Here is a 27,529-nt window from a genome sequence, read left to right as displayed (position 1 = left end):
TGTATGTGGGTAAGTAGACATAGCAAACATACAAATTGATTATTAAAAAAGAAACAAAAGAAAAGAGGCGGGTCATTATGGGCATAGTACAATTAAAATCAATGAATTAATGCAAAATGCACAAAGTTATCACATGATAAGACTAAAGTATAATCTAAGGTAATAGTATTTGACAGTTCTTACATAATCAGGTAAGTCTTCTCAACCAATCATCATTTAAAAAAGTTCAACTTGGAGTCAAACAAGTATTTGGACTTTAAGTAGAAAAAAAAATCTCTTTCAGCCATGAATACTTAAGAATCAGAATCAGAATTAGAATCAGAATGTCAGTCACCATGTTGCTGCTGCACAAAACAATCTTTACACTAAGACTGTAGTAAGTCTATGTCAAGACATGGGAGTTACCATCACCTAAGCGCTAAGGTTGTTTTATACAACGGCACTGATATAAGTAACAACCACACAACTAACTGAAATATATCATACAGAAAGTAACCAGAGTTAAGACAAGTCGTGCCTCAGAAATCATGATATGGTAGTGTTCAATATTGATAAAATAAACATTAAATAAAAAGAATATCACACTAAGAAACTGTTAAAAACGATGGGTCATGCACAAAAACTGGGAAAAAATCCCCAAACACAGAAATTTATATATGAGTGAATAAAAAAATGTCCATGGACTTTGGAGTATGTAATAGTTTGCTGAGCTAGAAAAGGTTTATGCGCTACAGCATTCTTAAAAGCAGACAAGTGACATGTGACACATGGCTTTCTTCTGTTCCACTCACATGGATATCTTTAATTTTTAGTCCATTTGGCTCAAAAGTGCACCGATGAATTGCAGTCTAACTCGGAAGCTAATAAGCACACTTCATTATTTGTCACAAGGGGGAAGTGCAAAGAAAGGAACAGCCAGGTGTGCAAGAAAGGATAGTCATGGCATAACATGGGTCAATGAATAAATAACTTTGTCGGTTTTTGTGCACATGCTCTTGAACACCTGGCTGTCCTTTCCTCTGCACTCCTCCTTCATAACAAATAGTAAACAGTGTCAATATGTTAATGACAGTTTGTTAAACAACTTTTTTTATTTTTACGACAAAAATTCTGCAAAAGCCTCACAGAGTTTGTAGGATGTTTTGATGATGATCAGTGTTTCATTGAGTATTTTTATGTTTATTAGTTTTCGAGTTAGATTGCAATTCAATACGCTTTTGCGACAAATGGGCTCTAGTAGTTGGTGTGATGAACAACGGGGAGAGTTCTATAGATATACAACCTCTTTATTATAAAGTGAGAAATGTTTAGGTGTTCCTAATACCCCAATTATCAAGTACCTTCCACAAAACTGCTTGAGAACTGATTTATTGCTGTACCAAACGTCGCTCATATTAAGAAAGAAGTTGCATATCCATTGAACTTTGCCTGCTGTTCACTTACATGGATGTCTGTTGATCGGTATCTTGATTACTGAACTCGTTATAATCTTGCGAGCATAATCTGTCCAAATAGTATCAAAGGCTGAGATCTAAACAAATAATGTCATGTTTGATTAGTAGGCAAACTCAGCCAAAAAAAAAAAAAAAATTTACAAATCTAGTAAAAATATAGATATTTTTTCTATATTTTCACACTTATCCTGCATTATTCCTTTATGAATTTACTGCTTTCCTTTGACAAGATGAAGCTATGGGAGGGAAACAGTGGAGAGAAGTTATTTTGACTAAACAAGCTGCCATGTTGCCATTGCAGTGTGCCCATGTGACCAAGAAAGTGCTGACGTCACTTATCTTTAGATTACTGCTGGATTGTAACATCCAAAGAAACATTGTGGGGAGGTAGCGCCACGATAGACAGGCAACTAAGACTGAGAAATGCAGGATAAATATACAGGTAAAGGTAAAAAATACACATTCTCATTTCTCCTTTGTCATACATACTTCTTGAGTAATCAATAATGTTTATACATTCGAGCAAAAAATACAGGGATTTATCTAAGATTCCACACAAAGTATGAATGGCAGGCAGGTTGGATAAAATATTTATTTTGTTTAAAATAGTGATATTATTCTTGGTCTTCATTGGTCCTGTTGACACATTAGCTATAGCCATATCAATACATGTAATCACACTTGCTATTTCTACTGACACTAGTGACAGTCTCTTCAGACTTGGGGCTAAACATTGCCCTATGGGCAGGTCTAGATGAATCCACAAAATGTGTTTGATATCACATCAAATCTTTGTCATTTTATCATCTATCATCTGCACCTACTGATTAATATTTTAAGTTAGCAAGGGATCTTCTCGTTAAGGGTACTGACTAGTACAGTATCATTTCACCTCCCTACATAATGGATGCATTTGCCTGTGCACATAAATAGTTAGACCATCTTAAGGTGGGAAAAATTGCCAGTGAGTGAGTGAGTTTAGTTTCAGGTTGCTTTTAGCAATACTCCTGAAATATCAGGTGGGGGACACCAGAAATTGGCTCCACACATTGTACCCATGTGGGGAATCAAACCCAGGTCTTTGGCGTGACAAGCAAACACTTTAACCACTAGGCTACCCCTGTGATGTGAAACTACCAACACAATGATGCATCATGATACATCAGTCACAGATGACTTTGATATAACAGGTGAACAAACCAATTATGAACCATGATTTAGTGCATAATTAGTATGTTATTAGTATTGTGGCTGTGTACAGTAAACTGCAGTATGTTTCAGCACTGTCATGTTATTAAGCTTGTTTGTAGCAATGTGGTTAGGCCCACATAGATGATACACTTGGGATCTGCCAGTCCACATAGACGATACACTTGGGATCAGCCAATCAAACAGACAAATATTGTGTACACCTGAAACTGTATAGATCTGTGAGTTCATTGAAATGAACCTCGCACAGATTCAGACATTAATCAGGGTATCTAAGAACACATTTATAATATTTTAATAGTTCATTACAAGTTGTAGATGTAACATTATCTAGATTTTCAGTAACAGGTTCATGAACAATGGTAAAGTTACCATTAATAAATTGTCACTAAAACATGCCCTAATGCCATAAGCATTACTGTTTTGACGATGCAAACCTAAGATGCTCGCCCTAATCTTGGGATTTTCTGATAGAGCCAGATGACCCAGCTGAGGACAAGGTTCCACAGTGACCGTGCCACGCCCACTCGCCTGACAAGGACCCGCCAGATGACCACAACCAAAACAGCGTTGATAACAAACTGTATCTGCTTCATTCTGAAACAATCACAGGTCAGTTGATAATTACTGGACGTCAATGGACAAATACTGAGTGAGTGAGTGAGTGAGTGAGTGAGTGAGTGAGTGAGTGAGTGAGTGAGTGAGTGAGTGAGTGAGTGAGTGAGTGAGTGAGTTTAGTTTTATGCTGCACACAGCAATATTCAAGCTATACGGTGGTGGTCTGAAAAGTATCGAGTCTGGACCAGACAATCCAGTTATCAACAGCATGAGCATCGATCTGGGCAACTGGGAACCAAAGAAATTTGTTAATCAAGTCAGCGAACCTGACAACCCGATCCCATTAGTCACCTCTTACAATAAGCATAGTCACCTTTTGTGGTAAGCATGGGTTGCTGAAGGCCTGTTCTACCCCAGACCTTCACGGGTGGACAAACGCTAGACAGGTACATAAATATATTTACCACAGAAAGGTTTGACTGTGTTCAGGGCCCCATTTCACAAAACTCTCGTAAGCCTAAGATCTCGTAACTTTTCTTGCAGCATCCATAGCTCCTGTGTTACAGTATAGGCGGTACAATGGCTACAAGAAAACTTACGAGATCTTTCGCTATGAGAGTTTTGTGAAACGGGGCCCTGGTCTTTAAGTATGAGACTTTTTTTCTCGAAGGAGAAATGTAAAGCATCACAGAGCTCCAGATACTCAATAAAAATCACATTTACTCAATTACAAATCTGAGAGTACGGAAATTGCACAAGAATCACTTAAATCCCAATCGGTCCATAACACCAGCATGCTTTACTCAATTAACTAACTTGGCTTGCATATGAATTATGATTCATCGTAGCGCCCAAACTCTTCAAAAGTATTAGCAAATGATAGGCAATGACTATATAAATTATAAACATACTGTTATAGTCACAGCCACTGTCTGGAGTTTATTGTAATGGTCATATGACTTCCACAATGACTGAAAACTATTTTGCAATATAACAATTGATAACGACTTTTAGTTAATTGAGAAGCATTTATATTTATATTTATATATGTGGGAGAGTTATTTACCCAATAAGGATAAGAAACTCTGTGTAAAAGTACTCTATTCTTTAAATTAGTGGGAGTCTACAAAATGCTAGTTACTCCTCACAAAAAAATTACTCATACATAAACAGACATGGGAGTAAATAGCCAATTACTTAAAATTATCTGGAGCTCTGGCATCATTTTACAAAACACCTAAGGTTATAATGACCTGTATTATACAATGACAGTAATATGGAAAAACTGAAAACTACTAACATCACTCCAATGAATTTGACTTTATGCACAACTCACATATATATATTATGGATAGTGAGGAAAGAATCTGAAAAGTTTGATTAGCCTAATTTCTAAGTATGTCAGGCACTAATCCTAATTTGTAGATATTAAACAAGTGAGTGAGTGGCTTTGGTTTTACACATTATATGAGCTATATTGTGGCTGTCTGTCTGTAAATAACCAAATCTGGACCAAACACATCTATGCACTTGGGACATTCTGACATGTGTCAACCGAGACAGCAATCCTGACTATCTGATGCTGTTAGTCACCTCTTACGACAATGATGCGTTACTGATAGTGGTGTTCCAATTAAATGAAATGATTGAAGATTGGTCTTAGTGACCAAACAACCAAGCAACTGATAATATTTTCTCATGACTGAACACAAACCATTTTTGAACTATTGTTTTAGTCTTTGAGACACTTGGCCATGGAACATATCCTCAAAGTTGTCAGGGTCTGAAAACTTGTTTAATTCTTAGAAAACTCCCTTCACTAACCAATATAGGATATTTATATAGCGCACATATCCATGCACTAGTGTATGCTCAAGGCACTGGTATTGTTTCCCTCGATCACTGGATGTCAATGTCAGCAGCACATCATATTTCAATCTCAACTCCCTGGGGAGTATACAACTCTTGCTGCCACTAGGCGCACCGAGTTTATTGTGTTTCTCTCATCCTAACAAGGTACCCAATTGACAGCTGGGTGGATTGAGACACATAGTCACAGCACTTTGTCCAAGTTTACTGCACGTTGCTGTACCCACAACTAGGTGTATGCACGTGTTCATGTGGCCACCATCGGGTCATATACCAATGGATTCATGGGTTCTTTTAAGTGCACAGGGTTGTGTACTGTACACTAGGTGTTGTGACAACACTGAAAGAGTCTGCACACAAAGTTGACTCCAAGGGTTTTACACCCGGTCACAGGTGGGCTCGATCCCGAAACCTCAACCTCACTGGATCACTAGCCTGGCGCTTTAGCCAGCTCGTCCACCATGTCCCCAACTGAAAAGTCACGACTAAATATTTCTTGAAGATGCCAGGAAGTTTATGTTCATGATATATTGGTCATCACTTTGAAGTAGTAACCTGCATCATGTTATACAACGACAACTGAAAATACTGACCATGTGTATACAAAAAATGCCCAAGCGTCAAATCCTTTTTTGAGAGTTTTAACAACTATGCTGATTAAATATTTGGAAAACACATTGAAATTACAAACAATGACATTCTATTTTCTTCATATGCTGACAGTTTATTAACTCATATGATCATTCTAGCCAAATGACACATATATGTTATGAATATCAAAAGACATAAACCATGTATTAATTCATTTCAAGCTATCCTTAAAGAGGTCTTCAAAGTAGAAAGATACATTGCTATTAAAAATTATAGAATCAGTCTTTTCAACAGAAAATGGAATGTAATACAAAACATGCTCTAAATATTTAGCTCAAGTGTTATATGTTATATGTTTATTAACATTTGTATAGGTTTAGCTCAGCTTAGCTTATAAACTGTTACTACCATTGTCAATGTTTATCTTAGTACAGGTGCCGATTCATAAGTTAGAGCTGCTGCGCCCAGATTAATACTGTACCCTACTTTCAATTTACTTTTTTCTTTGTAACCCACTGAGTGTAACATAGACATGGAAAAAAAATCTGCAGTGACAACCTGTATATGAAAATATGAAAAATGATGCTAACCAATCTACGTTTATGATTGTTTGTTAGTAATGAAGCAATCATCAATTGCAAGATTTCAACTAATTCCCAACACTTGTTACTGAAGATCAATTCTAACCCCGATCTTCCAACCACTTTGATCAGGGTAACATGATACAAGTGAGTGTCTGACCTGTGGAGCGCTCTCCTTGCCTTTGGGAGCTGATCCAGCTCTTCCTTCAGGACAAACTGTTTGGTGCCAAGGCAGTAGTTCTCCATGTATGATGACCAGACTATGTGGCGCGCATCAAAGTCAAATGTCTGCAACAGCCATGAATTCTGATTTCTACTTGCTAAAGAATCTCAGATAGCTGGGGTTATGAGAAATGAGACAAAATTACAAACTGTCAGTTCCAAGGGTATCAGATCAATTATACACAAGGAAAGAAATAAGGGAACACATGGCAGCGTTCATTCTTTTCCAGATTTCTTCACACACAGTGTGATACAATGCTTTTGAAGACACCTGGAAAAGATTAAAGAAACACTTGTACTTTCATATTTTCCCTCATTTGTTTCCCTAAGTATATGTTTACATTATTATTTCCCTTGAACAGTCACCTTAAACAAATTTGACAATTTTAACATAAACTGTATATTTATATACTTGTGCTATCTCACGGTATGCATGGTATCCTATCTTGATTTGACACTAAGTGAAACAATGTACAACTTTTCTCTCTCTAGGCCTCTCTTGTCCACCTGCCCAGCACTCTGTACTATCCTCATTATAAGACAGCTTCCAAACTCTCATGCAAGACATGCAACATGCTTCCCCAACTAATCACAAGACCATCTTCAAATCATCATTCTATTTCTGTTTTGTTCTGTTTTTGTTGTTTTCCAGTTTAACGCACTATTCCAGCCATATGAAGTTATGAACCATACTATGTTGGGACATGTTGACAAAAAGCCTTGTCACGAAGATTTAATTGAATGAAATAATTCCTACCTCTCGATCAGACTCTGACATCTTATCCAACAGCATAAATATATTGTTGTTTTCAAATTTCCACTCCCGTGAGGTGAAGAACTCAAGCGTTGTCACTGCTTTCCAGAGTCTATCCTGAATCTTGACAAATCTGAAATGTCAGACACCATATCTAACGAAACGTCTTGACATTGACCGAGTCTTCTGAAAGCCACATTATGACATATGAAGCAGGGTTTCATGGGATACACAATTTGCTTCAGCTTTGAGAATAACATGCCTAAAAGACACACTGCAAGTCAGGCTGGATCATAATGAAAGGTGAACTGTTGTTCTATTGACTGAAATTACAAATGCTTGGATCACATCATCAATATTTCTCTAGCAACATCAGCCATTGCCTTGCCTTGTCACCACCTACTCTACTTGGCTCTTCAACACATAGTAGGAGTAGGGTTTGTCTGACCACTGTCAGATTTTTTTCTTGAGTTGCTGTCCCATCAGGTTCACAAAATATGTCAGAAATAATGACACTTACAACAAAGCACTAGATTTAGTGTTGATCACGAAGCCCTACATCAAGTGATGTCTGCTTATCAAGCCATTTTGACAGACACCAATTATAGACAAAGGAATCATTGTTCTTAGAAACTTTGCTAAATATGTAATTTTCTGATAAGAATTGATATTTTATACTTATCCTGACTCATGCTTATTATGCTTGTCTAGTTCTTCGATCCAAACATATTGGAACACTTGAATCCCTTGATGTTCCATTCATTGAAGAGGACATAAAATCATTACTCACCCACGAGTAGCCTCCCTTGAGCCCATGCACTTTGATAAGCATAATTCAGGGTAAGGAAAAATAATCTTATTAGAAAATGCTCATATATCTAAAAGAAAAGTCTTTTATCTACTGACACATCTGTGAATACTTACATGCATTTCTTCCCAATGAGGTACATGTAGAAGTCCATCAGGTAAGCGGGTAAAATGTGGTCGAACAACACGTTCACATTCTTCCAGTATCTGACAACAGAACAAACACATGGGATACTGTAACATCATCATTGTTAAGTGACAGCATGTTTTACACCTACCTGACAAGTATTTCCATAACAACACAGTCAGGAGTAAGTGAGATGGTCATACACAGCTCATAACACTACTACATCAACATTACAGAAGGAAACAGTAAAACATGCCTTCACACACTGAACCCTAGTGGGGAATCATATCCTGGGCAAAGATTTTTTAAGCTCTCTTAGTGCTAAGATTGTCATACGACTGTCTTAACGCTAAGAGAGTTTTGAAACTCTAGTCCCAGGCGTTTAATGTAACAACTGAACTCATGAGGAGGAACATATCCACTGTTCAAAAAGGTATTATCAGACTTACGTGGACTTTGTAAACCTGGGGTTGGGCAACCTGGCAACCACATCCACTGGGTTCTTCATGAAGTACTCATAGGCCATCCTCTCTGAAAACAGTAACCAACACCAGTGTAATATCAAGACAGAAAAATAACAACAAAATATCTCTTGTCATACAGGACAATCGTTTTCATGCTGTGAATTAGAAATAACCTAAAGACACATAATGCTAATGCATTCTACAGGCTTCTAGTTTTATCTTTAAAGGTGGTTATTTTCAAAAATATCATAAATAAAACCATTGGCTAATCTTTAAAGAACGTGACAAATCTTTCTTCTTGGGCTTTCCCAGTCCACTGGTGCATTCATTGAGCTGAACCTTTTATGAATTCAGTTTGCAATCCCAGAATCCAATGAATGTTTTAAATTCTATTTTACCTGAATTGTGGAATCTTTTATCAAAGTGAGTTATTCAAATTGTAATGCAAATGATGAGTGAGTGAGTGTGAGTGCGTGAGTGAGTGTGTGAGTGAGTGCGTGAGTGCGTGAGTGAGTGAGTGAGTGAGTGAGTGAGTGAGTGAGTGAGTGAGTGAGTGAGTGAGTGAGTGAGTGAGTGTGTGAGTGCGTTTAGTTTTGTGCTGCACTCAGCAATATTCAAGCTCAATGGCGGTGGTCTGTAAATAATCGAGTCTGGACCAGACAATCCAGTGATCAACAGCATCTGCATCAATCTGCACACTGGGGAACCGATGACATGTGTCAACCAAGTCAGCGAGCCTGACCACCTGATCCTGTTAGTCGCCCCTTACAATAAGCATAGTAGCCTTTTATCGCAAGCGGGGGCTGCTGAAGGCCTATTCTACCCGGGACCTTCACAGGTCCCAAATGATAACACTTTCATACATTTAACAGTAACATGAACACTGATCGTTGTGATGATAAACACTGTCAATATGAAAACATCCATCTTGTTAGTGTTTCACTGAATGAAACAAATAATTCATCAGTTGCTGATCTGCTATTGTAGCTGTTAACAATTTTTCAATTTCTTAACCATTATTTGTGTATCATATTGTCAAGACAGCCATATTCCATTTACTGGCTAATTTTGAGTGAGTGAAAGAGTTTAGTTTTAAGCTGGACTCAGCTATATTCTAAGGTCTGTAAATAATCACATATGGACCAACTAATCCAGTGATCAACAACATGAGCATAGATCCGTCATAGATGACATGTGTCAGCCAAATGTGACCATCCAATCCGATTGGTTGCCTTTTATGACAAGCACTGGTTACTGAAGATCAATTATGATAATTAGGCAAACCTGTGCTTGACAACAAGAGCGAGTGAGTGAGTTTAGTTTTATGCTGCACTCAGCAATATTAAAGCTATATGGAAGTGGTCTGTAAATAATCAAGTCTGGACCAGACAATCCAGTGATCAACAGCACGTGCATCGATCTGTGCCATGGAGAAACGATGACATGTGTCAACCAAGTCAGTGAGCCTGACCACCCGATCCCGTTAGTCGCCTCTTACGACAAGCATAGTCGCCTTTTATGGAAAGCATGGGTCGTCGAAGGCCTATTCTGCCCCAGGACTTTCATGGGTCTAAGACATACTGGTAAACATATCTGGATGATGGTAGTCATGATACCTACCCATCTGACCCCAGGTGAACTTGTTGATCTGACCGGTGGTGTTGTTAAATACATTTACTTTGGTGGGTCTAGGAAGAAGAAAACATTTGTTGAGATAAGGCATAAAAGACAAAGACACGGGAATTTGGTTAGACATTGGCTTGATATATTTGTGGTGCACATCAGCTAGTGCATAAACTCAGGTCACTGATGACCATGTTAAATGAAACTTGTGTGAACCAAATTTACCACAAATCAGGAGCCACGGAGTGAGAGAGTAAGAGAATTTGGTTTAATGCCAGTTTGAATGCTTCAATGACAAGGGCCATTCTTGGAGACGTTTACCACTTAGCAAATCCAAAAGTATGCATACTGTAAGGAGCGAGTGAGTGGGTTCAGTTTTACTCCACACTCAGCAATATTCCAGCTATATGGTGGCAGTCTGTATATAATCGAGTATACAATCCAGTGATCAACAGCATGAGCATTGATCGATTGGGAATTGATGACGTGTCAACCAAGTCACCAATCATGACCACCTGATCCCATTAGTCGCCTCTTACGACAAGCATAGTCGGCTTGGCGAGCATGGGTTTGTTGAAGGCCTATTCTACCCTGGACTTTTACGGGTCATATACAGTAAGGAACAGTCCAGAAACATGATCATGGCTAATGTGAAGTTCAAACCTCTAAGCACAGCATTCTGATACACACAAGGAACATACCTCTGCACAGGTTAAACCTGGCACTTTGCTGCCAAGATTCATGCACAATATGAACAGTCTTGACAGTATAAAGCAGTTGACACACAACATATTGATAACCATATCAACATGGGTGTCCCAGTGCAAATCTGAATTTCACAAATCTCCAAGGATACTAGTCTGTTACTTAGAATGACAATATGTTTATGTTATTCACATTTTTTTAAAATCATAATTTGAACTTTTACCTTAGAGACTTGTGCAAGTCTGCTATATAAACTGCTTTGGCTGTAGAATAAGGTATGATCCCTGCTACATTTCTGTAGAAAGGGAAGTAACTCACTTTGATGTGCCCGTATACCAGGCAGCAGTTATCATGAGGTTGGTCGCTATATCACAGGGTATCACATCAGCTGTGCCATGAAAGTTACCATGCATGATTCGCAGGACACCTTTCCCAATCTGAAGAGAATAAAGCAGAGCAAATGAATGGAATGTCTGCAAGATTATATTATGTCAATTCTAGGCTGTTTCCTAATGTGTCTTGGTATAGGTTATAGCTCACTAGAGAAGCTGTGTCACTACAACATACTTGGGCAAACATGACAGATCATACACCTGCCCCATAGCTAATATTAAAGATAAAAACACACGTTCATTAAGGCTCTGACTATATGAAGCTGGTGTGAAAATAATCATGTGTTGACCACAGAATCCACTGATTGATAATGAATACAATAATGGGGGAGGAGTTACAGAGACATGTTGACTCTTAATATCAAAATACATTGATTGAGACCTACTCTAACCCAGATTCCTCACAGAAATAGTATGCTTGGATCAAAGCAATATTAATATACCAGCAAAAAACTGGGGAACATCATCCTCAATAACCTCCAAGGTATATGTTCCGATAAATCTCTGCTAGTACCTTGGATACATACATGGCATCCCATTCCCTTTGCTGCCTTTGCAGGCTTTTCATCCAATCAGGTCTATCCAATTCATACCAAGCACAACGCTCCTCTCATAATCCACTTTCCCTTTTTTTTAACCAAATCAAATTAATCTTGGTAACACAGCTGTTGCAGAGGTACTGAAAAGAGGTTGAAGGAATTATTGCATATATTTATAACGGTTTCAGCCCTGTCGGTTGGTTCATATGATTTCCCAGTAAACCTTCGCGATTACGGCAGCAGCTATCTTTGTTGAAACTGGCAAGCTTGGTGTTAATAGCTTATCCAATTGGCTACTGTGAGAAGGTGGACCACGCAAATGGAGGAAATAGAGGAGATTTATCGGAACCTGTACCCTGGAGATATCCAGGACTGGTTTACACCAGAAAAAGGTTTGACACATTGTACCCATGTGTGAAACCACAATGTTATCCCCCAACCTACAGCTAACAGATGGTTGATAGACTATGTGGACAATCATGAAAAGCAGGGGAAAGAAGTGAATACTTACTGCTGCAAGCAAACCAGTGGGTCCATTGAAGTTGTCCACCCAGCCCTGCAAAAGATATGTGAACAACTACAGCTGATGTTGAATTTGCAAGGTTGTAGCTTATGTCATCTTGGTAATGCCTTAAAAGATGATAATTTGACAGATGGTTACAGAATCAATTTTGAAGATTAGTCTTTAGTCAAAGTCAAAGTTTCTCTACTGGTTAATAATGGTCAGTACATGCACACAAATTGCCAGGTGGTCTCCTACTAATAGCTAATTTGCAGACTTGCTTAAAATAGAATTGTTTTGCAATACAATCTAGGTTAATACATCTATTACAATCAACAACTTAGAATTATTCCCCACAATATCCACTGTATGCCTTCATCAAACATGCAATGAATAATGCAAAATAGTGCACTTCAAGCTTTTTTTGAATCAGCTTGCATCACTGTTGTAAGCCTATAATACATATCAGTATATGTTATAAACTTGGAGTATAACATTAACAATGAGAAGTCTTAATGGGAGACGTGTTTAACCCTTAACTTGTATGCTTCTGAATATTACTTACTATTCCTACAAATGTGGGCCCAACAAGCCCGGGCACATTGCTGTTTGGTTTACTTGTTTCTAAAAATAATCTGATGTCTTCCCTTGCCAACAGTCAAGGTATAGAAGATTTATGAGTCATGTTTTCATATTAATAAGTTAAAATTTCATGGAATTTTTTTTCTTCTTACAAGTGGAAACCAACTTGAAGGCCACATGTATAGGACGTAATCCAGAGAGTATAAGTCATAATTTCAACAGTTTAATGGAGGTTTTCTCTGATTTTCTTGCCTGGAAGCCAGTGGCCCAAAAGACCTTGTGTCTGGCCATATCTGGCTATCCCTCATTCTGAGGTACATGGGTACAGAAGTATCAAGACAGAGTTTATTCCAAAGCCCAATACTGAGGAAATCGACCCTCGGGTCCTCCAAGGTGGTGAGGGTAATGAGGACATCCTCAAACCCTGAGTAGAGGGAATGGAAGGGTATATGTCAAATCAAATGTATGGGTCTTCCAGCACTCCTATCTAAGTCCGCCTTGGGGAATGATACACATAAAACCCAATCCACCCGAAGGAAAGCTATATCCAGGTCCCTTTGTCCTCAGCCTGAATGAGATAACAGCCTGAAGGATATACAACTGAAATGCAGGAAAATCTCAGATAGGGAGTCGGAAGAGGGGCTGAATGGCAGTGACACCATTGGGTTTCTGACTCCAAGCACACCTGTTGGATGTAGAGATGAGGTGTATCCAGAAGATGTGACAAAACATGGTTTGTCAAATATACAAGGGGGTATCTTGGGATTAATCAATACCCTGTATATGGATATACCTATGATCATATTTATGGCAGCCATCAATGGTCCCAGTCTCACAGATGTATGGATACTACGAGGGTTGGCTGAAGATTTCTCAGCCTGAGTGTTTTTTTCCCCACCAGGTAGAGACAGGTGTTTGCCACCAATGAGGACAATCATTTAGTGAATCACAGACACAAGAACTACAAACGTACTAATAGTTTTATCTCAACTACAGTTCTTTTGGTAAACCTACCCTCTGAAATCATCAGAAATGGACAAAACTGAACACAGGGCAGTCATCAAGTACTTGCAAAAGAAAGGATGTCCCCAACACAGATACATGCTGACATGGTCTCCACTCTAGGAAATGATGCTCCTTCATTTTCCACAGTAAAGAAGTGGGCTGCAGAATTTAAGCGTGGCAGACAAAGCCTTGATGATGACCTACGCTCAGGAAGGCCTTCAACAGCAACCACTCCAGAAAACATCACACGAGTGCTCGATATGTTGATGGATGATCGACGATTGACTACTCGACATATTGCTAGTGTAGTGGGCATCTCTCACCAACGAATTAGGAATGACTAAAGTTTCTGCAAGATGGGTGCCAAAGCTCTTGACAGCAGAACAGAAACGTGTCAGGTTCCAGACGTCCCTTGACAATTTGTGTCGTTTTGAAGCAGAACCCGATGATTTTGTGGCACGATTTGTAACCATGGATGAGACCTAAATACATCACTTTCAACCAGAAACAAAACTACAGTCAAAACAGTGGAAGCATCCTGATTCACCAGCTCCGAAGAAAGCCAAGTCTGTTCCTTCAGCTGGAAAGGTGATGGCATCAGTCTTTTGGGATTCCAGGGGTATTCTGCTCATTGATTATCTTGAAAAAGGTCAAACTATCAATGGCAGATACTATGCTGATCTACTGAACCAGTTGCGAGAAGCAATCAAAGCCAAACGACTGATGATCGCTAAAGGTGTCCTCTTCCACCAAGACAATGCGCCTGTTCACAAATCGGTGGTGGCCATGTCAACAATCCGCGATTGTGGCTTTAAACTCATTGACCATCCTCCTTATTCACCTGATTTTGCTCCTTCTGACTTCCACCTGTTCCCCAAAATGAAAAAGGAACTCACCGGTCGCCATTTTGCAAGTAATGATGACGTCATTTCCGCTGTGACTGATTTTTTTAGGGTAGCTGAAGAAGATTTCTTTCTGACCGGGATTCGGGCCTTGCAGCATCGCTGGCAAAAGTGTGTGAACTTGGAAGGGGACTATGTAGAAAAATAAATTACAGACGTGGACTTTGTAACTTTTTTTCACAGTGAGGCTTAGAACTTTTCAGCCAACCCTCGTATATTGAACAAGATCCAAGGGAGCATAGAAGGTGCCAGCTGATACCAAGTGGATATCCTGTGGCCTGCATACAAGCAAGTTGCTGGGAACTCCAGCTATTCCAATATCATACAAGATATAAAGATGTTCCTGTACATGCCCCAAGGTATAGGCAAAGCATCTGTAAACCACCATGTAATGAGCAGAAAGATTCAGATAAGTCCTCAGTAAAACTATAATAAATACATTTAACAACTATCAATAAATACATTTAACAACTATCAGTACCCAAAGTTAAAATATGAATGAGTTTGGTTTTATGCTGCTTTTAGCAATATTCCAGCAACATCAGCAGGGGACATCAGAAATGGCTTCACACATTGTACTTACGTTAATCGAAAGTCTGGCATTATAAGCAATACCTTTGACCACCCACCACCCTTTTAATTATGGCATGTGAGTAATGTGGCTTACAGTCTTGATACAGCCCCGTCAGCTACCATAAACCCTATAACTGAACATTTCTCACTGGCAGTGGCTCCTTGTAGGTGGCACCCACTATAGACGGGCGGACAATGGCCACAGGGAGCTGACCACATCCCTCCACCAGGAGGAACTCGGCCATGGCCTTGGTGTAGGTGTAGGTGTTAGGGCGGGGTCCCACAAGCTTCTTGGTGAGCACATTCAGAGCAGCATTGTCCATCCATCTGTACAACAGTCAGTGCATGAAAGGTGAAGGCTTTTGGTTTACAGATTTGTTTAAAATCTGGTCACAGATGTGTTTGGCAAGCTATGACATCGACAATAATAACAATAATGATAATAATAATGAAGTTCATTTAGGACTATATTGATGTCCTTTGTCATTCAGAGATACAGACATACAGCAGGTTGACATGACAAGAAACATGTAACAGCAAGAGGTAGTGTAATGATCTATATCTCAGACAGCGATATTCGGAATGAGTGATGTGTGAGTAAGTGAGTGAGTTAAGTTTAACACTGCTTTTAGCAATATTCCTGCAATATAGCGGCAGGGACACCAGAAATGGGATTCCCACATTGTACTAATGTGGGCAATCGAACCCAAGCCTTTGATGTGATGAGCGAATGCTTTAACCATTTGGCTACAACATCATGAGTGATGAGTGATAGCATGAGCAACCACTGATATGCTTCAAACCAGTGAGACTAGAACAGTACTAAGAGTACTAAGTACTCTACAAAGTCACAAACAGAAACTATTAACAGGGGGTACTTAAACATAAATAGTTTTAGAATCTGAAGAGAAACCCTTTAATAGTAGAAAAACTCAAATCTTAAACGTACAAGTTCTACCATTAACCCAAATATATAGCAATGTTTCACCCAAACATGTATTATATACATTTAATTGAAATTTTTTTTCATATGATGCGCTAGGGTAAAATATCACTTTGCCAAGGTCAAGTGATGTCATGAACAATGCTATGACATCACATTTCTTCTAAGGCACTGCGTTCAACCTGCTGTGACGGTCCATTATATGAGCAACTGAGTGCAGCACGGGGATAAAATCTAGCCAGAAATCCTCGTTTGAGACTTACTCAACAGCTTCCACCAGTTTTTCTGGGTGGAGAGGTGGTTCATACACCTGTTCAGCAACAACCTCCTTATCACAGTTAGCATAGGCAGTTGACACATGGATCACAGCCTGCAACAACAACACAAGATATGCTATGGATTTCAGTGACTGCAAGCAGACATTGTTCATTATCTGATCAACATGTGTACACAACCTGTTCATGGTGACATTTTATCCCTGCTAGTGAACATGCTAAACACTGAATTGTACATTGCATCAGTTATGCCAGAGTGACAATGAGTGTCAGCTTCATGCGAGACAAAAGTAATAAACATGAAACACATTTACAATACCAGAAGATCAGCACAATCAAAAGACACATTTAATACATACATGATATAACAATGTGAAAGCATGTCTGTATGTGATTTATTGCATTTGTCTGGAGGGGTGTCCATCAACAACTTATTAAATTGTTATTTATGTGTTCAACTGTTTTAAAATACATGTATCCTATTCAAAGATATCAGCAACAACTAAAAATGTCTTCAAATTCTGATATACAAAGAATTATTTCAAATGCAGTGTTATCACCCTTTGGTAAAAAAATCTTCAGTTCCATTCCAGCTATCTCTAGTTTAATGCAAGAGTTTCTTCAAAACCAATTGAAGATATCAGAAAATTTTAAAAAATGTGAAAATGGTTGGCCATATATACTACTCTAAGGTACCCAGCACATATACCTTACAAAACATGTCTGCCCACTGTGAATAAAAAGTGCATTGGATGTAACAGTATTTATTGATTAATTTAATCTATTTTCGACACAACTTACATCTAGCTTGTCAATCTTGTGACAGAGTTCTAATAATCTCTTCACTCCTATAACATTCATCTGCACTGATAATCTGAAACAATAGACAGGTATATCATCCATCTACACTGAAAATCTGAAACAACTGACAGGTATATCATTCATCTGCACTGATAATCTGAAACAAGATGGGTATATCATTCATCTGCACTGATACTCTGAAACAGTAGAAGGGTATAACATTCATCTGCACTGATAATCTGAAACCATACACCATTCATCTGTACAGTCTGAAAAATTACATGGGCTTAACATTCACCTCTACTGAAAATCTGAAACCAGAAGGGTATATCATTTATCTAATTTGATAATCTGAAACACTGGACAAAATTAACATTAATCTGTATTGACAATATGAAACAATGCACAGGCAAAACATTAATCTGCAGTGAATAACATGTTGAGCTGCTGAGTAGTGCTAAGTGTATCCTTGAATATTTTGAAATATTATGCAAACTTTTGACCAAGAGGACCCATGAAGATAGGATAGAATAGGTCTTCAGCGACCCATGCTTGCCATAAAAGGTGACTAGTCTTGTTGTAAGAGGTGACTAACAGGATCTGGTGGTCAGGCTCGCTTACTTAGTTGACACATGATCAGTTTCCAATTGCTCTGATCGGTGATCATGCTATTGATCATTTGATAGTCTGTTCCAGACACGATTATTTACAGCTCACCACCATAAAGCTGGAATATTGCTGAGTGCGGTGTAAAACTAAACTCACTTGACCTATAGAGACAATGACAATTCTGGTACATCTCACTATCACTCACTGTCAAGAGTAAATAATCGAGTCTGGACCAGACAATCCAGTGATTAACAATATGACAATCCATCTTCGCAACCGGGATACGATGACATGTGTCAGCGAGCCTGACCACCCAATTCCAGAAGTCACCTCTAACGAAAAGCATGGGTTACTGAAGATCAGCTCTAACTAGGATCTTCACAGGACCACTGTCAGTAAGTCTCATAAAAAAACCCAATGCATTTGTTGGGTCTTTAATAACAGATTCAATTCATACTTATTTGAAAAACGTTGTGCATTATATACACCTTACCCATGAGCAAGGTTTGCTTGCATGTGTATAATTATATGAACACTAAACAACCCAACAGAAAAAACAAAATTACCCAAATTTCCTATCTAGGCTGGAGCTATGTCTAACCCTGATCTTTACACGTTCTGGGCTTTCAAGACTAAACAATATTTCACTAGACAGGTGCCAGACAAGTGACTTAAATCATAAACTGCTAAGGGGATAAAGATATATATGGAATACATAAAAAAAACAATACAAATACGCAATGTGAATGAAGATCAAGTGCGTAATGACTCAAAATATATACTCTTACTTACTTCATTTCTTCATCAAACTTGACTGTGGCAGCAGAGTGAAAGACAACTGATACATCACGACACACTTTTTGTTCATCTTCTTCAGAGATTCCAAAATTGGGTTCCATTATGTCGCCTTCCACAGCGATGACCTTTGATGCATAGTCTGGGTTGACAATCTTTACCTTGTCAAATAACTGTAAGAGGAACACTGACATTACACTAATGTTTAGCCTCTGAAAAGATATGACCTATTATAAATTGAAAAGGAGCCACAGTGAGAACCTGAACCTGAAGAAATCTAGACTTGCTTCATTTGAGGCTTTAGCACTGCAGAGAGGGCTGGGCCATCGGGAAAATATTGTGGTTCAGAGACAGTAAGGCAGACTACACTGACACCAGCTTCAACTTTTATACAAAAAGTGGGGTGGTCAGACAGTCCAGTAGTTAAAGAATTTGTTTGCCATCATGGAGAACATAGTTTGTTTCCCCTTTCATGAAGAAATGTTTGAAACCATGTTCCCACCATGGTCCAGCCAAAAGTCATGAAAAACTATAGCTCACATAATTCTACAGTAAAACACTGTTTAAAACTAAAGACTGGTTTTAATCCTCTTGGAAGCAAATGCTCTTTTGTCCATAAAGAAAAATTGTGAAAAAAATCTACTAAGGAGTCATTCATGATTTATGGTTAAGGGTTGGTGGTGATGATATTTATTGGAGAGCTTACTGGAGAGGCATGGTGTCACTGTGATGATAAAAGATTTTTATCAAAAACATAAAAAATCTGAGATGACCCCTAATTTGAAACGCTTCACAGTATAATATATCTAGAGAAGGCCGGACACTTCGGTGTCCTAGCTATTGTCCGCCATTTGTGTCAAGATTGTTTAGTTGATGGTCAAAATCAGCTCTCAATCGACTTGTAGAGGTAACAATAAAGAACTAATAGGAGTCATGAGTGGTGATCAATAGGTCAATCACGAAGGATTATGTTTAGATGAAGTTTTAATCAACTGCATGCAATGGTAGCATAGCGCAAAGAAGGCGGGTGGGGTGCATTGAAGTGTCTGGCCTTGTCTAGATATATTGTACTGTGAAGCATTTCAAGTCTTTGGTCATCTCAAAATTTTTATTTTTTAAAAAAATCTTTACTCCTTCCAATGACACCAGGGCCTGTGCTATTCCCTGGATGCATCTATGGCTCGGATGATTTTATTACCTCCCTTTGTTGGCTCCACATCTAATCTAACAGCAGTTAATAAGATAAGGTGCCGTTACAACCAAGCTTGCCAGTGTCAACAAAGATAGAAGTCATAGCGAAGGCTTTTTTGCAGTGTGACTCAGATTCTGGGGACATCATACAGAAACATTGACAAGTTTGAAACTTTTAAAATATATGCAAGAAACTCTTCTGACTCTTTCAGTGCACCTCTGAATCACTTGTCATGCTAAGATTAATTGGTTACATAATTTAAGAATCAACTTTCCAGCGTAAACACCTGATTGGATAAAAAGCCAGCAAATGTAGGTAATATAATTATTGGAGCTATAGATGCATCCATGGTACAGTGGAGATTTATTGGAACATATACCTTGCAGATATTGAGGATGGTATTCCCAGCCACAAGCATAGGTTTTAGGTACACACTGGTGAAAAACATGGCCACAAGGACATTGAACCAAAAGTGTTAACAATCTAGACTTTCTAGTTGTTGATCCAAATTCGGTATATTTCATACAGCCACATGCATGAAATAAGCTGCAGACTAGTTGGAGTGAGTGTGTGACTAACTTTAGTTTTATGCCAGGTTTAGTAATATTCAAGCAATATCACGACACGGGGTTACCAAATATGGGCATGACATATTCTAGTAATTTCTACCAATGAGAGGAACTGAACTTAGGTCTTCGGCTTGACAAGCAAACACTTCAACCATTTGGGCTACACTACCCTCCCCTGGAGTAGTTAGATATGACCAAAGATGTGCCACCTTATAGAGTGATAATTTTCCTGATATGGACCTTTTTGTTGCCACAGGGATATGTGCAAGATTGGCATGGTCATATCTGGAAGATTCAGAGGAGAGGGAGGAGACAGGAAACATGAAAATGAAACAAAGCAGTATTTTGAGTGGGTGAGTGAGTTTAGTTTTACGCCGCTTTTTAGCAATATTCCAGCAATATCATGGCAGGGACACCAGAAAATGGGCTTGACACATTGTACCCATGTGGGGAATCGAACCCGGGTCTTTGGTGTGAACGCTCTTACCACTAGGCTACCCCAGCAGTATATTGAAAGTATGAAGAATGTTAACACAAAAAGCAAAACTGAATATGATGTAAAAATTCTTCACTCCTGCCTACAGTCAGAAAGCGAAGATAGGGAGATTATTGAATTGTACACCAAAAGTCACCAGGTTCTCTAATCCGATTGGCTGAAAGCAGTGATGTCAGTCACATAATACTGTGACGTAAAGTTGAATGATGGCACATATGAGCAGCTCAGGATGCTACCATGGGAACTAGTTGAAACAGCCAGTTGATGACACTTCACTGTTGCTTCAGTACTCATGATGTCAGTGATTGCAGACAGTAAAACCCAAATGGGCCTCTTGGTTTACTTTTGAATTTACAATTTCTGAGTGTTATTGAGCATTTGAAGCACAGGAATATTTTATTTGAAAACTTCGGCTCATATACTCAATAATACCTACCTGGAAATTGGCCAACATATGATGTTTATCTCCTATATGCACCCGAAAGTTTTGGAATTTTATGACTCACCTATGGAAGCTTCTGCAGTGTAATATTTTTACAGCAATATTACAGTTGTGTAATATCGCTTGACGTATGACGTCAAAAATGGTTCAAAGTTGTGACGTCACAATGCTAATGTCACTGTCGCTGTTGCAATTTTAACAGACCCTGCTGGACTCTCTCAGAGTCCTCACACTGTAGGCAATTTCGCTGCAGTCTCTGTCACTTATGTTGGCAAGTAATAAACAGAATACTAAACTTGCTTCCGTGAAATACCATTTTCATTAAACTCGTTAGAGATTTGGGATCAAACCCACCTTTGCTCGTTTGGTAATAAATTATTAACTTGTTTCATAAAAATGGTATTACACAGATGGTCATTTAGTATTCTCTATATATCTGGCATGTTTTATGAAAAAACGTGCCACATATAGAGCATACTAAACATGACAGTGAGAAAGAGCCAAAATCACCCATAATCAAAACATATTCATGACAGTTCTGTGTTACAACTGAAAGAAAATAGATTTCTTCCCCATCATATACACTATCCATTTCAAAGCAGCGTGCATATCAACCTTTGAGTTCAGTAGGCCCTCCAGACGTTCAGCCACAGTCTGCCCTCTCTTGGGTCGGATGAGAACATAGCAGGACTGTATCCCAGGACATGCACGGAGCAGCTTCTCCAGGAGAACTTTCCCCATGAATCCAGTTACTCCCGTAATGAAGAGACTCCGTCCATCGTAGAATTCAGTAATGGAGGGCGTACCAGTCATGGTTATGCGTTGAAGGCTGAATTGCAGTCAAATGTCTTCACGCAGGAATCAGGCTCTGAAAAGAGAAAAACAAAATCAGCTGTGTTCAATAATATGGAGGGTTCTGGCCTTAGAATTTATTTTTTTTCAACAATAGTCCATAACTAGTGGAAATGCAATTTTATTTATCTTCAGGATTTTCATATGTTCTTACAGATATAATTCAGTTCCAGTTTGAAACAAAATTGAAGCATTGAAAAGATTTCCGAATTACAGCTTTGAATGCCTTGAACAAGTGATGGCTAGTTTGATTTAACAAATTTGTGATTTATGAACAAAGGTAGACAAAACACATTCTTGTCCTCCAATAACTTTAAGTACAACTGGCCGATCAGCATCAACAAATGTTCAAATTGATGTTGTTTTTGTTTGTTGATGAAAATGTCACTTTACAAACCATAACAACATTTTGACATAAAACTGAAAGAAATGGTGTGTACACCAAATAATACAGAGACTGAAGTGAGTACCAGTTCCCAGCATTACTTGACATGCCTTCAAACAAGCAGTCAAACCTGATGTGTTGTTGTTCCTCCTGACCTCTTTCAACCCACTGTCTCCTGGGGCATACTAAATGAGGGCAAGAATCAGTAATTACAACAACTGGAAATTATATATATTCTGTGAAACCAAGAGGTAATATTAATAAACACAACCCAAATACCACTGATTTCCTTCTCTAGGTTTGGCAACACAACTGAACAAGCTCTACTTTGCTAACTCTATGTGATACTATCACAACTTATTACCACTAGAACAGGGACGGATATGGCTTTTAGAGAAAAAGGGGAGTACAGTTCATTTTCACTCCTTTTCACAAGAATTTCGATGATCATTTCAGGACTGATGGAAAAGTGTGCAGCCCCCAATCATCTGGATCAGCCTTTTTATTATGATCATAAAAAGAAAGCATACAATTTCTAAAGCAACCCTGACAGCATAAGAGGAAAGCCATGAAAGTGAGGTATTCAGTGTGGCATTATATTGTGCAAGATACGCAGTGACCATTATGACTCAAGATATACACACAGGATATAATTATCCCACTTGAACGTCTGTGATGATTTGACCTCCTTTCCTCAGTTTCTACTATATAATACATACTCTAGATATCAAGCATTTAAACAGCAAACTCCAAGGATCTCCAACATCTTACATATAGTGAATAAGTGGGTGAGTGAGGCTTTACAATTACACCTTTTAAAACAATTTTTCATCAATATAGCATAGGAAAACAGAAAACACACACCCATGTACCCATGTGGAGAATCGCTACAGTCTTTTCACTTATTTCATCAAAACAGCTTTTACAGGAACCTATGACTGACAGGTAAGCATATACATGCAACATACACACACAAGGGTGGAATCAATTTCTGAATGTATGCACAGAATAATGATGCCAAGTTGCAATCAATTTTCACAAATGTTCCTCCTGTATTATTATGGTGACCTGCCGACTCGCCCAACTGCTTTGATTAAAACAAAATAAAACTGTTCACTAAATTTACCAGGATATTGATTATACATGTTCAGTTCATGTTGATATCATGGTCAATAAACTAACAATAGTGAAAATTACAACTAACTAGATGAAAGACTTTCCTGAAAGCAAGTAGTCAGGTGTGAGCAACATGTGGCTGTCAACATTTAAGTGGAGTTCTGTTACACATTAAAATCAATACTTTCAAGGTGAACATTTCATGGTCAAGTTTTGATTGAGAATAAGTAGGCCCTTGAGCTACAATTTAACAAGTATTCAGTTTATCCTTTCAACTTCTTCGACTCAATTTGGTCTTCATATATATATCAAGGTACGTTTTAATGTTCCCTGCTGCCAATGTCAACTTATTCAGTACTCTGAGGTACTACTTATGTATCTTGAATTACACTGACTTATGTATGATGTACAGAAATTACTGATGTTTTGGGAATTCAAATCGAAGCAAGGGAGAACTGTAAATCTGGTTGTCTTGTAAGCAAAATCTAGCGAAGGCTACAAAAAGATTTGTACCCATGCTTCAAACAATTCAAAATTAACATTAATCAAATGTGTATGCATGTATATTTCATAAAATGTATAAATTTTTTTCATTAATATTACCAGTTTTACTTAAAAGGTTGAATTAAAATGCTGTTTATTAACCTGTTCATATGAAAGTGTGACAGTTGTCCCAGCGCACTGAATTTTGTACATTACAGGAACTAAAGCACATGTTGCAGTAATAGCTATGTGTGATTTTCTATGTGTGTAAAGGCCAAATGTAGATAGTGAAATTAGTTTCATGAAAAATATCTGAACAATACGAAGAAAACACTTCCCAGTGCGTAACATATGAGAAGAATTAAAGATAATCTTGTGAACCATGTCACATGATCTATATACAATAGCAGGTTCAGGTTCACAAAAGTCATTTATTGTTCCATTCACAGTCCATCTAGAGTAAGACACTCAGCCATGCATTAGTCAATTATTCGAAGTTAGTTTATGATATAAATCTACTACATTATTTCACGAATGACATACCTATTTTTAAATGACGATAGCTGTTACAGTTATATTTTATTAGTTGTGAGGAAACATCCATTTGTACTACCATGATTCCCTTCTTCTGCTTTACATGTAAGCACTAATGACGGAAGTGAAAGGCTGGAAATATTGGTTAAAAGGTAATCAATTATCAGAATTAATTCTGTTTCATTAAGTTAACAAACAATTTTGTAAATACTTTTAAAATATGGTAATAACTGTTCGGTAGCCAGTACAGATTCTGCCTTCACCTAAATCCCAACTGCAATACGTACCAGCATGAGTACCTTCAGCACAGCACCGTTTGTGTTGACAGTGGCTATAAACTGTAGTTTGTTTATGATGTAATGAAATATGTATGTTGCATGTATTAGGTTACAAGTAATTTGTTCATGCATTCACATGGGAAAGAAAAACACTTGCCATCTAATTAGATGAGAACTGTTATTGTCTCGTCACATGCAATGTCCAGGATGGTACATGGTCTCTGGTTTCATCCTGATGAAACTGGGATCTTTTATTTAAAAAATGAATGTACTTCGCTTACCAACTCCCATTTTTAATCTAAGTCTAGACACTGACACTCTTTTTTATCATAAAACAACTTCATGCTATAAATTTCATAGCAAACAATAACTTAGTATTTCAGGGACTTTGTACAAACTCAGATTTAAATGTTTTCACGAGCATGATCATTATCCAACTTTTCTTACGTAAATCATCTAAAGTTAACATCAACACATTATTTTTTTAAAAAAATACTGAAATTCTTACTTAATGTGTAAGAGTTCCACCATCATAAAACCAAACTTACAAACTGACATGTAGATATACATTCAAAACTAGAACAGTTATAAATGAACTTATTTCACTATTTTCAGTGTTGGAATATTACATCGGGGAAGGATTCCGGTGGTTATGGGCGGAGCGTAACTCTGTCCCTAAAGTAAGGCCATCAACTAAAACTAAAATGTCCAATCACTGACCTCAGTGTCGAAGTACAGCGACCTCCTATCTTCCGCATGTTTGTACACCGTGCAACATCATGGTTACCTGGGCAGGAGCATTTTTCGCCGAAAATAAACCTACCATATTTCGACAACATTTCTGACTGACTTTAGGAAAAAACACTTGTAGTTATCCCGGCATTCATTACTGAATGATTATATCGTCCAACTGAAAATTCACGTGTTTGACAGGTGGACCGAATGTCAACTAGATCTATACTACTGAACTTCAAGCATCGTGCATAAACCGACGCGACGAACCTGTCGTCTAGCCGGTAAGGGAAGCATGAAGAGAGTGAAACGAAAGCTACGTTTGAGAAATTATTGCTACTTTCACTCACCTTGGGAATATTTAAAATGTCACTAATCAGTATGTCATGTTCTCGCGCAGTCGTGTGATGTCGAAAATTATCACGCCTTGCTTTGGAGATCAACAGATACGGCCGGTGAACGCCCTCTGGTGCAAGAAGGGAGGTTACTCGATCGTTACCTCGACACCATTGCTGAACTGTTACACAAACTTGGTAAGTTTCGATTTCAGATCGAATGAGAAGAAGTGAATGTCAGCAACCTTGTAGGATTTGTACTTTTATTAAAGTGCCTATGTAAACGTAACATGTAGATAGTTACTTATCGTTTTCTGCTAACTTTATTATACTATTAATATATCCAATTCAAAAGTACTATAATCTTTATCGATTCTTAATGTGACACTCTGGAATCTTACAGCTGTATAGCAGATGTCTGGAAATAATTACATCTAAAAAACATCCGGTGACAGACACAGAGAGCATCGATTAGCGTTCAAGCATATTCTTTAGCGTCTGTGTATGTTCATGATTCCTGTGCACTTGAATTGTAGGTTTAAGGGCACATCAGGCGTCATCTATTCTCCCTAATGGCATGCATCAACCAAACATGTGAATCTAGTCACGAAAGTCGAGTTGCATTAGCATAATGTACACATAGAACAAACTTTTACAACACCTTATATTTTCGTAGTATCAATATGTTACCTTGAAAAAATCCAAAGAAAAGTATCAAAACCTCAATTCAACTTACTATTTTGATAAACCGACCCTATAGGAATATTTAATTAAAAAGTCACAAATCTACAAATCGACTATCTCTCTACCCCTCTCCTCATTATCTGTATCAGATGTTGAATTTGACATTGAGGTACTATATGTTCCGTTCTTGTTGGAGACCTTGTTGCTAAACATAAAAAAATGTCCCGGGGGATCTCTTTGACTCTAGTAGCCCAAATAAGGCCATGGAATTATTGAGATTTGGACTCCTAGCGGACCAAAATAAAGTTCTCAGGCCTATTGACATAGCAAATCACTGAAGGCATTCAAAGGGTGGTCATCGTTATGTTGGAACTTCTTGGATGACATACTTTTGTGCTTATATTTTGAGCAGAGCAGGAAGCAAATTTCAGTCTTTATCTGAATAATGTATGTGGAACTATGCAATGGTTTGTGGCTGCAGACATCGATGTGCCATATGTGCTGCAAGAATTAACAGACGTGAACAACTTGACACACAAGGACCTGCCA

At 38.2% G+C, this 27,529-nt stretch overlaps 1 protein-coding gene across 1 annotated transcript; it reads right to left on the bottom strand.

The window, feature by feature from the left end:
* Positions 1-1,140: 1,140 nt before the first annotated feature.
* LOC137261751 (fatty acyl-CoA reductase 1-like) lies at positions 1,141-26,434 on the bottom strand. The gene is made up of 14 exons (XM_067799536.1): positions 26,312-26,434; positions 22,197-22,449; positions 18,880-19,055; positions 17,479-17,551; positions 16,666-16,772; positions 15,609-15,786; positions 12,407-12,451; positions 11,283-11,401; positions 10,257-10,324; positions 8,622-8,703; positions 8,163-8,252; positions 7,242-7,371; positions 6,423-6,550; positions 1,141-3,260 (listed from the first exon to the last, which is right to left on the bottom strand). Exons 2-14 carry the CDS (start codon positions 22,392-22,394, stop codon positions 3,101-3,103), a joined length of 1,554 nt encoding a protein of 517 aa, XP_067655637.1. The 5' UTR covers positions 22,395-22,449; positions 26,312-26,434; the 3' UTR covers positions 1,141-3,100.
* Between the last annotated feature and the right edge of the window lie 1,095 nt (positions 26,435-27,529).

Source organism: Haliotis asinina, chromosome 14, assembly GCF_037392515.1.
Source record: "Haliotis asinina isolate JCU_RB_2024 chromosome 14, JCU_Hal_asi_v2, whole genome shotgun sequence".
NCBI lineage: Eukaryota > Metazoa > Mollusca > Gastropoda > Lepetellida > Haliotidae > Haliotis > Haliotis asinina.
This window is presented reverse-complemented; position numbering and strand designations above follow the sequence as displayed.